This window comes from Coturnix japonica, chromosome 6 (genome assembly GCF_001577835.2).
Source record: "Coturnix japonica isolate 7356 chromosome 6, Coturnix japonica 2.1, whole genome shotgun sequence".
Classification (NCBI taxonomy): domain Eukaryota; kingdom Metazoa; phylum Chordata; class Aves; order Galliformes; family Phasianidae; genus Coturnix; species Coturnix japonica.
Window position 1 is genome coordinate 6,183,580 of NC_029521.1, and position 13,307 is coordinate 6,196,886.

At 42.1% G+C, this 13,307-nt stretch overlaps 1 protein-coding gene across 1 annotated transcript in view; it reads right to left on the reverse strand.

Moving 5' to 3' along the window:
• Nucleotides 1-3,154: 3,154 nt before the first annotated feature.
• ANK3 (ankyrin 3) overlaps nt 3,155-13,307 on the reverse strand; it is a 192,715-nt gene continuing 182,562 nt past the window's right edge. The window contains exons 43-44 of the mRNA XM_015866239.2: nt 6,579-6,671; nt 3,155-4,550 (exon numbers count right to left, since the gene is read on the reverse strand). Coding sequence (XP_015721725.1) covers nt 6,603-6,671 — 69 coding nt within the window. The 3' untranslated portion in view covers nt 3,155-4,550; nt 6,579-6,602. The remainder of the gene's footprint in view (nt 4,551-6,578; nt 6,672-13,307) is intronic.

Sequence of the window (13,307 nt, forward strand, 5' to 3'; positions counted from 1 at the left end):
ACAGAATATTGGGATCATGGAAATTTTCTGTGTAGCAGCAATCCAGCAGATTGTGCATCTTCAGCCTTTGGGCTTTTCTTTCTTATTCTTATTTTCCCAGGGAATTATTTTATCAAAATTTGGAATAGGTTTGTTCTTTTGTTCCGGCCCTGCCATAGCAATACCCAGCTTCTGGAGGCTTTCCAAGGAAACTGGTGAACAGTGGATTGCTGTGCGTTGCTGTTTTATTGACCAAACAGCTCTCAATAATTAGTGTGATAGGAAAAGTACCAATAAAACCTTCATTATAAATCTTTGCTTTCCTCCAGGATTTAGGGTCCGATAGTAGAGCCATGCACAAGTAGTGCACTGTTTTTAGCATCAGCAGTCATGAAAACCATGGCACGTACACGAGGTTTTTCTTGAGCAGCTCATTTTTCTGTCCTTCACTAACATTTTTCTCTTGTGGTAATGGATTATTTTTTATGGAAAGCACTTTGTAGCATGCGGGGTCAAAGTTTTCCGTCTTCCCCCTCCCTCCCCTTGGGTCTGCATCTCAGTCGGAAAATCGCTGCTCTCTCAGCAAAGTGAGAGCATTTTCCTCCCCGCTCTCCCTGGAGGATGGGGCCTATCCTGAATACACAGGCCCCGTTTGCTCTGCTGCACCCAGCCCAGCCCCATTTTGCCTCTTCCCACATTTCTATGCCCAGTGCCCCAGCCTGCTCCACAGCTTCCCAAGGAGTGAACTGCATGACCCGGAGCTGCAGCAGCACAGAGGCTTGTACTGGCCAGGTACCTGCCCTACACAGGCACAGGCTTTGTGTGACCCCATGGAAGGGTCTGTCCTTAAAGATGCTGTTAAAACTCCAACCCCAGACTTGCAGTCCCCTACCCCCAGCTGATAAGAACACAGCTGGCCATGAGGCTGGTGCCCAGTCCTGGCACCTATAGGCTGCCCCAAGTGACAAACTGCATGTCAGGGTTTGGGGAAGAGCAGCAGCCTCCCAGCTGAGCACAGCACAATTGCCTGCACCATGCACGCTACAGACAAAAGCCTGTGTTAAACAATCCCCCAGGAAATTAGCATTAATTAGCAGGGTGCTGCAATCCTGCAAGCTACTGCCATTTATCCCACTAATGTCATCTCTTCACTACAGGAGCTCTTAAGATTTCTGACATTAAAACTATTACCAGTTTCAAATAAAACATAATTGATATTCTTTCCGAAATGGAAAAAGTACTGGAGAATATTACACAGCATTATTATTAGGTAGAGCTAAAACAAATAGCAAAGGCTAAAAAGACTGCTGTGTTTAGCAGTCTGCTTTATTTTATGGATGCAGTAAAAGGCCCATGGCTTACAGTTTTGCCTCTAAGGAGAACATTCTCAGTGGAGAAAAAAAAATCAAGAGAAGACAGAAGCACATATTAGATGCAGAACCCTCACCCTGGGGCTGTCTGCACTTGATGCTAGTACAGGCAGTATTTCTTTTACAATGTTTGTGCTTCAACCTTGTGCTTTCCCAAACATCCTGAGCTACTGTTGAAGTCAATACATTCAGTGCAAAACAAATCAACACCCACAAAATCCCATTTGTGCAACATTTACTGGGAAATTCACAACTCTGGGAATGCAGCTGCAGACTTCCAATTTTCCCTGCCTCCTTTGAATCAAAGATTCATGGGATGGGGAGGCAGCAAGCAGCAGAAGAGGCAGCCTGTGCTGCCAGCAGGAGATTCACCTGCACACCTCTGCTACCCTGCACAGGCAAGCCTGCTTTTCTGCCTAAGGAGACCTTCTGCCTACCAGAACTACAGTGCCAGTTTTTTTCCTTGCATCAGCACCGAGAGGTGACCAGAGGACAGAGATGAATCTAAGTCCTGTGTTCTGGATGGTACTAGAGATGAGAGAGGCTCTTTGACACTGTTACTCATGCATTCTTGCTGCTGGCCACTGCAGGCTTTGTTTCCAACTGTAAAGTGGTATAATAGTAAATATACTATAAATAAAAGTACAAAAATATATACTTATAAATGTATAATATACACCACTCATTTATAACATTTCATTTTCACCCACACGGCACAGATACTTACAACTGGGAGGGAGGCAGCTGGACAGAGAGATCTCTGGAAGCACAGACACTGTTGGACTGTGACCTGCAATCAGATGTTTTCGTTCTTCACTGGCACAAAAGGCCTTTTCCCTGCAGACCTGCTCGTGTCTTAAAGCTGCCAGCATTGTACCGGCAGTATCCTGAGCTAGATGGAGTGTGCATGGCAACACAAACTGACTGCTGGAATTATGAGAAAACCCTTCATTTACTGCTGCTGCTTCAAAAGCTCACAGCCCTAATAACTCTGAAGCACTGGCAAACAAACCTGCTATGCTCCACCGCAAGTGCTTTTCACCCAAGAGGCTTTGCTTACTGATCCCAGGTGAGGACTGGCTCCTGAGCTTTCAGTACAGCACAGCTCTAATAAGCAGGCTGAGCACCATCTGCAGCAATGGAGCTTCTTCCAGTGCCACCACAGGGTAAAATTCATCTTTGTATTACCTTCGAAGCCAGGTAAAATCAGCAATAAGAAGTATTTATTGTGCTCAAGCAGAAGAGCACGTTCCATCAGTGAGTGTGTTCTGATGCTATTTAGAACTTTTTTGTATGTAAAGGTCCACAACCTGTAACAGACTGGAAGTGCACACAATATAAAAGACGTGTACGCTTCATTTCCATCCTCTGCAGTGGGTTGTTTATCGGTTGGACTGACACGCACTGGGAACAAAACTACTTTTGGTAGTGATTTTCCTGGTGTTCTCAGTAGGGTGAAACAAATTAAGGAAGGTCCAGATTTAACAAGTGTTGGAGAAGAGGCTGCACGTAACCTACTGCACTGGATCTTCCCCCAGGTCTGAGGGTCTCCTGTGTCTCAGAGGTGCCGGTTCCTTGTTTTTACTTGTTTGAGGACGTGCTGGCTGCTGGGTGTTAATTCTGTTCCAAGCACTGTGGGACAGCCAGCCAACTGATGGCTTGTCACACTAGGAAGACGAGGAGGTGAATCACACATGAGAAACAGTGGAAAAGAAGCAAAACACCTGGGATGATTAACAACTGTCATTCTGAAGACACTTCTTTGTGTGGAGGGGGGATACAATAACACCGCCAAATACACATTATCCAAGAGTTTTAACACAATTTATTTTATGCTTAAATAATCAACTAGATCATCCAGTGTTTGTTGTTTTCATACATATGTAATTAGAGCTATTATCAATGAATGCTGTTTCCATATGAATATAATCAACAAATTAAAGTATTTCACCAAAACCCAAATAAAAATGCCCTTTAAAACACAGCAGCCTTAACAACCTAATATTACACTGCTAGGATGATTACAGATGATTGGCTTACTGAAAGATTCTACATCTTATAGCCAGTACACAATACAGTAATAATTTTACAGCGTGCTGCCAGTCTATTAGCTAATAATTTCTCTTCAGTTCATTTAAAAATATCCCAAACTTGTGCTCGCTGGAGCACCAACCCACTTCTAAAGCTGCAAGCATTACCCCCGTTATAAAGCGAGAACAGATAGCACCCCCCTCCCCATAATGCAACTACTGTATACGTTATGGTTTTTAGGTCATTTCATTGAAAAATTGGCAACAGCAACAAATATTAGATGAAGGGCTTTGTGTTTACAGATAAAATCTTATTTCTCATGTTGCGGTAATAGTGTTTGCAAAACTGGAAAAGATTTAATCAAAATAAGGTGAAACACATGCATCAAAATATTAGTTACTCTGAAGAAAAATTTTCACAGAACTACAGAATTCCTCATTTTGGGAATCATTTAAATTTGCAGCAGATTTTAAAGATTTTTTTAAAATCAAGCTAGCGTTTTTGCATATACAAACATTATAATTGCTAATATACAAGAATCTGTGAAGATACACCCAGAATATCCCTATAGGTGTAGCTGTTTGAGACACCTAGCCTGCTCAATGCATTTGCAGTATTCTGTTTGTGATCGAAAAGGCAGTGCCTTATCAACATTTATTCTATTTCGTTAGAATTTATACAGTGTTATTTATTTACAGCAAAACTATCGATGTTTAAAAAAGAAACAACTAGTGTTTTATACCCTGACAGTTTGGGTCCGAGAAAAATAAGGCGAGCTGTTGTGGATTTTAGTAATTTTAGTGTCTTTCCATGGTTTAACCATTTCGTCTTCTTACATCCCCTCTAGCCACAGGAATTTATTTCTTTTGTGATGACATCAAACTGCTTGAAATAAGCTGTTAACAGCATGACATCTTGTATATACACTGCATTGTTAACTGCGCACTCTCCAATCCCGTGAATGAAAGTGAATTTCCATGCTCTGTAAATTGGCTCATGCTAAATTAATTTTTTGTTTCTTTGTTTTGTTTTTGCTTTTGCATAAAAACCATGCGGTTAATGTGTGGAAGCAGCAAACACACGCACACTTTTATAGGTGAATGTTTAATTCCTGTTGATTTTTCTTCCGTGACTGTCCCTCTGGAATACTGGCAGTAAAAGCACACGGTCCTACAGAAAGGAAAGAGAGCAAAGAAATCATTTCAGAATATCTCATTAGAATCAATTTCATGCCTTTCCCTGGCTAAACATAATAGTTCTAATTGGCATTATGGGATCCTGTAATGGGATAAATCATACAGTTTCTAGGTATGTAATGAAATCAGTTGAGCTCCAAACATGGAGGGAAAATGCATCATCTACAGACATCCATGTTGCTCATGAGCTGATTTACAAACATGCTTGCAAGACACTGCATTTCATTGCCCCACAGTAACAGCTCTTCAACAAAGATGACAGGAAACCTTTGGCTCTCTGTGATGGAAGATATGAAGCAGAATGACAGAGCAGCCTCCTTCACAACACACTTCTGTTTGTTATTTGCAACTACCCATATAGGTCTAAAACCTGCACTCCTTGCACATCTACCTCTCTGCCTCGTGGGGATTGTGACCATAAGAGCCAGGAATGCAGAAGCAAGCCCTCATGAGGCTTCACAGAGGAAAAAGCGAGGAAGAAGAGCTGCCATGCACATCTTCCACCTGGCTCATGTGAGTGGCACAGACCTGTTTACTAATCAGGTCACAGGTCCACGTGCATTCTCTGGGAGTGTCTGCACTCTGCTATGCTAAAACAGTGTGTGTCCTTGCCCACACCTATGGCTGACATAAATCTATTCTGTGGCTAAAAGCTGTGTATTCACAACGCAGCTGTCAGACTAGCTCACACAGTGCTTGGTAGAAGCCTGTCCTGCACTTCTGCAGAGCTTCATGCAAAACACTGTGGCTTTTCCTTTACACTTGTATTTTGCACTGGGTTTATTTGCAAGGGTGACAAAGCCATTTTTTTTTTGCAGTAAAATATGATATTTTTTTTTTCCTAAAAAAGGAACATTTAAAAGAAAAGCAGCACCTCTGATCCTCAGAGAAGACTTTTTATCTTCTGTGAAACAGAACCCACTGGGCTATCAGAATCCCTGTTCTGTGAAAATACACCCACTTCCACATTCAAATGGAACTTCTACAATGGACACTTGACTGGGCTGATGATTACTTAAAGCACCTCTGCTCGCTGCTGCCCTATAAAGCCCTTACCAAGATCCCACATGAGTCACTGCAGTCACAAATGGAAGTCAGCACACACTCAGAAATCCAGTACAGTCATGTGGCTTTAGGAGGGCATATTACAGTGGATGAAAGGGACTAATGGCTCAAGAAACTGTCTGTTCTTTACCTCCATACCATTTGTATGTTCAACAGGTCCTGTTTATTCTGTTCATTAACCCTGCAGTCAATCCTTTATGAAAACGATAACGCAAACTTCCACTTTTTAAACTCCTTGCCCACTTCCTAAAAGCCACCAAAACTAAGAAAAATACCGAGTGGAAAAAAGACAAACACAGTAAATACACACTCTGTGTGATTACAGCTATAGGCAAAGCAGCTTCTGACTCCAAGGGCTCCTGCACCCTGTTGCAGTAGCGTCAGCCTGTGGCATTTGTTTTCACTTTGGGAAGCCCATCTACTGTCAGCTGCTTTTTTGTTACAATCATTTCAGTTGCATCAATAAAATCTACAAGACACATCTGGTAAGGATTCTTAGTTGGCAAATATTTAGACATTTCACTGGATTTCACAAGGTCACTGACTTGCATAACTGCCCGTAGACCACAGGTTCAGCTGTGGAAGAAGTCTTTCCCTTCCAGGACATTTACTTGTACACAGCTCCCTAACTGCTGGTGTCTAAGTCCACCTTTAGGAGTAGAAAATACTGTGGATTATAAACTACTCTTTGTGAAACTATGAATTCTTACACTTGGCATAGTTTTGCTTTGCTTATGTTCCAACAGATAAAGGTCAGTTTCTGTACGTGAACTCAAGGTCACATTCTCCTTACAGGACAGAGGGCCATCTCCTCAGCTTTGCAGCTTGAAAGCAGTGCCAGGAAGCAAAAAGAAAGCCATTACTCTGCTTAGGTGCTCTAGTTCCTTGTGGTGCAGTGCAAAAGGCTTCACAAAGAAAGAAAACTGATAAAACTGACCGGTCAGTGGTTGGCTTTCAGCTTTCAAGAGTAACTTTTCTTCTCCACGTGTCTGACTTCTTTCTTTGTCTTAACCTTGTAAGCTTCGCCCTGCTTCAAAGGAAAAGTATAAACATTAGCATAGCCTGTGGAGAGCGCTCACAATTAGAAACCAACTTACAAACCAGCCTCCACATTTTGCTGTAACAGGATAAGTAAAAAGCAGTTAAATCACATTAATGCTTCATTTTGAAGATACACACAATCTGCTTATCCACTCTGCTGAGCTGCAAAAGCACAGGCCTGAAATATCATCTTCAAGTAGATAGCACAGGTCTACAATTTGGGAACGAGCACGTGGGCTGGAGCACCTGGGCTGAGCCCCTGCCATCAGCTACAGCTGGATTTGCCATCATCATCATCAGGGAAAATCAGTCTCCAGTCAGTGCCCTGGGCCAGGGTCAGTGGGCATTTCTGAGTATGCAGGGCACGGCTGCTGTTGTGATGTTTCACAATGTCTGTGCTTTAATGTGAGCAGGTTAGTAATGGAATAAAGGAAAGAGAATGAAAGCAGCAAAAACCATCCCCAAAGCAGAGCGGAAGTAAAACCAATGGTAGTGACAAGCAGTGCAGGTTTTGGTGTCTTTTAAACAGCAAACACCAAAAAGAAGTTCATCTGCGCTCATTAAAAATAGCTCAATAATCATCTAAAAATAAATACTCCAGTAATCACAAGCCTCGTTCACATCAGAGAATGCATCTGTTTATGTGTGGCTATCGGCAGAATTTACCCTTTGGCTGATCTGAATTGATTTATTTGTAACTATTTGTAGTTTCTGAGTAATCTGGTGCAGCATATTTCTCCTTTGCTGGGCAGAACCAATACTTTCCCTGATAAAGGACAGAGAAAGAGGATGGAGATATGTTGGGTTTTTTTTTTCAACTCTCTTCTATTTCTGTGCTCCCTGCCTGTTTTTTTTTAGTCTTCATTGTTAGCAGAATAAGATTATTTTTTCATGTTTGTTATGTCTTTGAATCCTCAATTCTGTCTACACTCAGAAACACCACTGACAATTTAACTGGAGCAATGCCCTCCTCCACAGAAGGGCTTCCATTTTTAATTGCTAGGGACAGAGCCCTTTCCTGATGTTTGCTTATACAGTGTACTATTACATTGGTATGTTCGTGTGACCCCACTGTCTAGCAAGGGGTTATTGCACAGGAGAGTGAAGCTGGTAGGGACCAAGCTGGGGATTACTCCTTTGGTGCAAAACCAACACTGCACACCTATAGGTTTAAGGTACAACTCCAGCAAGGGTTTAGCTTTACTCACAGACACTGCTCATTTTGATGAAACACAAAGGGCTCTAAAAAGCTGTTTTAAACACATTGCCTACTTCACATAAACAGACCATAATGCTTTTGTGTGGAAGGCATTTTGCACAGAGCAGAACTCTGTGAAGCCTCCTTGAAACATCCCTTACCAGGAAACAAAATGAAGAGAAATTCCTGCCCCCGGCCCCCAATGCACAACTTGTCAATAACTGCAAGCACTGCACTTTGCCAAGACTTCTTGTTAAATGCAAACCTCCAGCCCTTTAGCAGCACTTTCTAGCGGTCAACACAACCCTCTTCATTTACTGTTATTTCCTGGCAGCCCCCATTCCATTACCATTTCACCAGCTCTCCTCTCATGTGGGATAACAACACGCCTTACTACCTTCCGGGTGATCTGTAGGAAGCAATACATGAAAAGTATCGATTTTTTTTTTCCTCCTAGATTCTAAAGGGGGAAGTATATTAAAAGAAGTTACTTGAATTCAAAGACAGAGCAGTGATGTAATTCATGATTACTTTTCTTGTGATGACGTTGCCTTCTTCATCGGTAAACTGCTCCTCTGTTACAGATTCACCAGGAATGTTTTTTGCTTCCTCACCCTAAAGAATGTGTTATAAGATTAGCAATATAACCTATATTCTGCCAAACCCACACACATTTCCACACCAATTCAAGCAACAAGCGCATGTTAGCTTCATCTTTATCTAACAGATTGCTTTACGCCACACAGATAACGTGAAAGCCACTGTAATTTAACATGCCAGTACTTGTGCATTTATTCCACAGAACTTGTCATTAAAACATGGAGCAAACATCTGGCACATTTCTATGATCTAACAAATAGTCCTTCTGTTAGCCCGAGTCCTGTGAGATGGCACAAAGTCATGACGATAATATCTCTGAACAGACATCCATTAGCAGGAGGCTTCTCACAGCTTCTCAGTGCTCATTATGCACAAAAACACGTTCTAACATCAAGTAAGGAGGGAGAAAAATTGGGATTTTAATGACAACTTCACCTATAGCTTGCTAAATGCTGCGTCTTAAACACGTACATGGAAGACAAGACTGCTCAGTATTTACAAAACAGAAAACAGGGAAAGGTAACTTACATGAAACCTTTACTGGCACAGTATCAGCGCCAACCTGCTGAGCAGCCTGCTGCACAGTGTACTGAAATCACCAACACTCCATCCACTGATTCTTTCATGGGTCCAGTATAAAGAAATACTCTAACGGCTGTGCTAGGACCAAATACTACAACACGAATTGTTGCTGAAGTTGTAATGAAGTGACTTCAGAGCATAAGGCAGCTGGCAGCTATCAGCTTATGTTCCAGAAGAACACTGGCAGTTTTACCTCAAAAAGCACATTTCCAAATGTGGGTGCTGAAGTAAACACAGCCTTTGAAGCTTCAGAAATACCCATCATCTGTGCTTATTTCGTATGAAACAAATATAACGTAGAATTAATTTCTGAAACTAGAAAACTGAGAAGGAAAATCACTCTCTCTGTAACATCCAGTTCATACATACTGTTTTCCATGCTTGGATCTCTGTGAGAAGTACACAGCTGAAATTAATATGATTGCCCATTTTGGTGCTGGGGAAACTGGGGCACAGAGCAACATGACACCATTATTTTGTTCATCTAGCTTTATAACATTAGCAATCCTTAACTTGCTGGCCTGCCTATGAGAAACTCCCCCCTTTTTTCCCCAGAAACCTTTAATTAAAAAAAAAAAAGCCTTAAAACTATTCTTCCCCCTTAATCCCCAACACACCAAGGGAAAAACAGTAACCAGAGGAAGGAAGTGGAAAAACTATTATACAAAGCATTTTATGTCAATATTAACAGCAAAATAACATTTGAATTCAGATTAATTCAAATAAATGTCAGACCTTCAAAATGCTTTCAAGTATTAAGAAGCACCTGGCAAATAAAACCCACATTTACTGTTGTCTGAACACTACATAGTTATCTTTGTAAGCTCCTGGCACTGTTTTACAATGAGTAAATACAGTGAAGCTGTGTTTATTCTTTGAAATCATTTTCTCTACAAGTTCAGCCAGTATGTGTCATTACTCAAAAGTGCAGAATTTCTACTTATTTCATACTGAAAGCTGTCTTCAAATTATCATTTGATAACAAGCAATTAAACAGGTTTAGACTTATTTCCTTCTCCTGTGCTTTCATTGCAAAATAGTACAACTGAACTGCAGTATCTCTGCAAGCATTGCTGAGGGCCGGGCAGCCTGTCCCCATGGGATGTCCCTGCCCTGGGATGCTTGGCTGCAGGGGCACAGCAGCAGCTTAGCAAGCAGACAGCACCAACAAGCAGCTGCTGAAGCTCCTGGATGAAGTCTTACATGACAATTCATGTACTAAAAGGGCTCTGCAAAGGAGGTCCTGGAAGGAGAAACTTAATACCTGCTTAAGCACCAGTGCTACACTGTGCACAGTAAGTGACTCAGTGAGCGGGCCCCATAGGGAGCCAGCAACTTCCTTTCTCCCAAACAAGAGAGCAGAAATGAAAATGGTACAGGGATGGGCTGCTGCAGGCAGGGGCACCAATGGCTGTGTACAGACTCAGAGAAGTGAAACCAATGGGGCATCCTAGCTGCAATGGAATAAGGGAAAATAGTGATTACAGAGACTTAAACACTTAATGAGAAATGCTGCAGATAGGCTGTGCTGTTTCTTTCCTGGCCTCCCACCCGTTGGCTCAGAATCCCCAGCGGTTCCCGAGCAGTGTGGGATGGGACAGGAGGGAACACCGGCTCAGATATCTCTCACTGCCTGTGGTGCACAGAGGTATCGAGAACTTCCCTCTAACCAGGAGGGTCTCCAAATCCACTGTGATAAAAACCAGAAACAGAACAACACAGCCCCCAACAAGGCCACCCAGCACACCAGGGCTGTTTGCATGCACTGGCTTTCACTGCTGTGATGAGCAGAGTTGTTCCCTAACATAAGTCAGTGAGAGTAAGGGCATTCAATTTGAAAATGGAAAATGTATCGATACACTGAAAGACTAATGCAGTTTTAAAGGCATGGCGAATCTCAGTCTTTAATTAGCCACTTGCTCTTTTATGCACAGTCTAAAGATAAATGCTGTAAATATTCAGCAGTCAGTATGCACAAAATCCAGCTTTCACAACTCTTCTTTCATGTGGGCAGTTAAACAAATTGCAGGAGGGCTTGCAATTGGCAGGAGGTAGATCTGATCTATTGAAGTTTCTAATCCTATGCAGCTATAAAGATGGATGTTTGCTAGGAACAAAAATCCCTTACCCACTGGCAGTTTTACTTGTCAGCTCTCAGCACAGCTTTGGGTTAGAATGGCACATTAGATGACCTTGTCAACAAAAGCTGTTTTTAAACACAAAGCTGGGGCATCTGCGTCACAGCTGAAGAATAAAATTATTTCTGCCGCATCATACTAATGTGGGATTCTTTCTATCCTTGACCAGTCTAAATCACTGACAGAATTCTAAGAGCTTTAGGAAGGCAGGGAGGAAACCTAATACAGCCATTTCTAGAGGCTGGGTTGTATCTCTGGGACTAAACTGTACAAAGACTGCATGCTGCACTAGACCATGCCAGGAAGCTTTGTGGATCAGAGTGCTTTAATGTCACTCTGCTCTCTGGAGTACAGTCCTGCCAAAACTGGTTGGTATCCTCTCTGCAGCTCTCCAGGGCAGGCGAAATCAGGAGCAGCTTCTGCAACATCTCCTGCCAACTCCACTGATTTTCTTAACAGTTATTTGCAGATTATGGGTGTTCCCAGGGACTACCAGATAAACGCAGGAGTTGGTGCTGCAGTACAGTGCCAAAGTTCACTGCAGCTTTCTCCGAGTTCTGGTTTTCTTTTATGTTTGTTTTGTTACTGAGGGATAATAGCCCTTTTATTCCTCCTATATAGTTAGTGTTATTGCAGCAGCGAAAGGTGTGGCTGGATGTCTGTTACCCAGAAGGATAAAAAGGAATTTAAAAGCAGACGGAAATAAGCGAGATGGAAAGATCCTAAATATTTAATTTTGCCAATGACCGGGGGCAATGCTGTGATGGGAACGGGAGTGGTACAGAGCAGTGAGATCTCTTCCCTTTCTGGCCTAAGCCACTATCAAAACATAATCCTTTCAGTCTTGACATTGCATTCTTATAATGCACAGCCAGCAGCTGCAACTCTCTCTCCTTGAAGTCCAAAGCTTCTGTGGCAGCAGAAACAAACATCTTTCATTAAGGTCATTTCCATTAGTGAGTTCTGCCTACTCAGGGAGACCTTGTTAATCACATGCCACAACTGTCCGCCTGTGCTGAGTTTGTACTTGCTTGTCTAAAGATGTATTGCTAAGGCACTGTGAAGGGAACCAACAGGCAAGCCAAGGTGAGCTAAAAGGAAGAGATGCAGCAAATGGCACTGAGCACAGTGCCCCAATACTGAGCCAGATCAGAGCCTTGTTACTTGCTTCATGAGCAGAATGCGTGGCAAGAGGCAAATCTCTATCAGAAAACTGCAAGAAGTATACATATTATATATTATACACATTATACATATTATATATATTATACACAATAAAATCAGATTTAAATAACTCCTGCTTAGAAGTTTGCTTTATTTTCCACTACAAAATTCTACCGTAATCCTTTTGGCAAGAATCTAACTGAACAGTTTTGGCCAAAAATTTGTACCCACCAAGGATTTAACAATCTCTGAAAGAGCACATAAAATCAGACAGTGATTTCTGTCGTGATGGAGTGAAAAGAGTGTTGGCTCAGTCTCTGAAAGTGCACATTGTGGAAGCACTCTTATTTTTTCCTTGTGTGCTAATTGCTCGCGTTCCTTCACTATCATAAAAAACTATTTCTTTTGCAATGCTCTGTCCCATCAATTCGCCATGTGAACAGAGGGAAAGGAAGCAAAACCAAAAACATCTGCACTACTACCTTGAGGTTAAAAGACAATCTTATTACATGTGGAAATGGGCATCAGCCCCTGCTTGTCTGGTTTTATGGGCTCAGCCCTCTGAAGTGCTAAATCCCATGGGAATGTGCTCAAAAGCACTTGAGAGGACCCAGCTCTCAGACTGCTGGGAAAATACCTCTGGGGACAGGAAAGACTTTTCCATATTTGGGTCAGGAGAGAGGTCTAAGGTAGCAGTTAAATGGAAATAATAATGTTAGCAATAACGTGGAATGGCGTTGGAATGAAAAACAAGTTGAGAAAGAAGAACAAAGGCAATGAAGCAATTCAATCCTGACAGTAACCACGGAGGCACATTGCAAATTCTTTTCTTTCACAGGAGTCAATTTATCCTCAAGGTTTAGGTGTTACAAAACTTTGTTCCTGCAGGCTATGAATCTCTGTTGTTTTTAATGCAGCACAGAGGCACTGATGAACACAGACT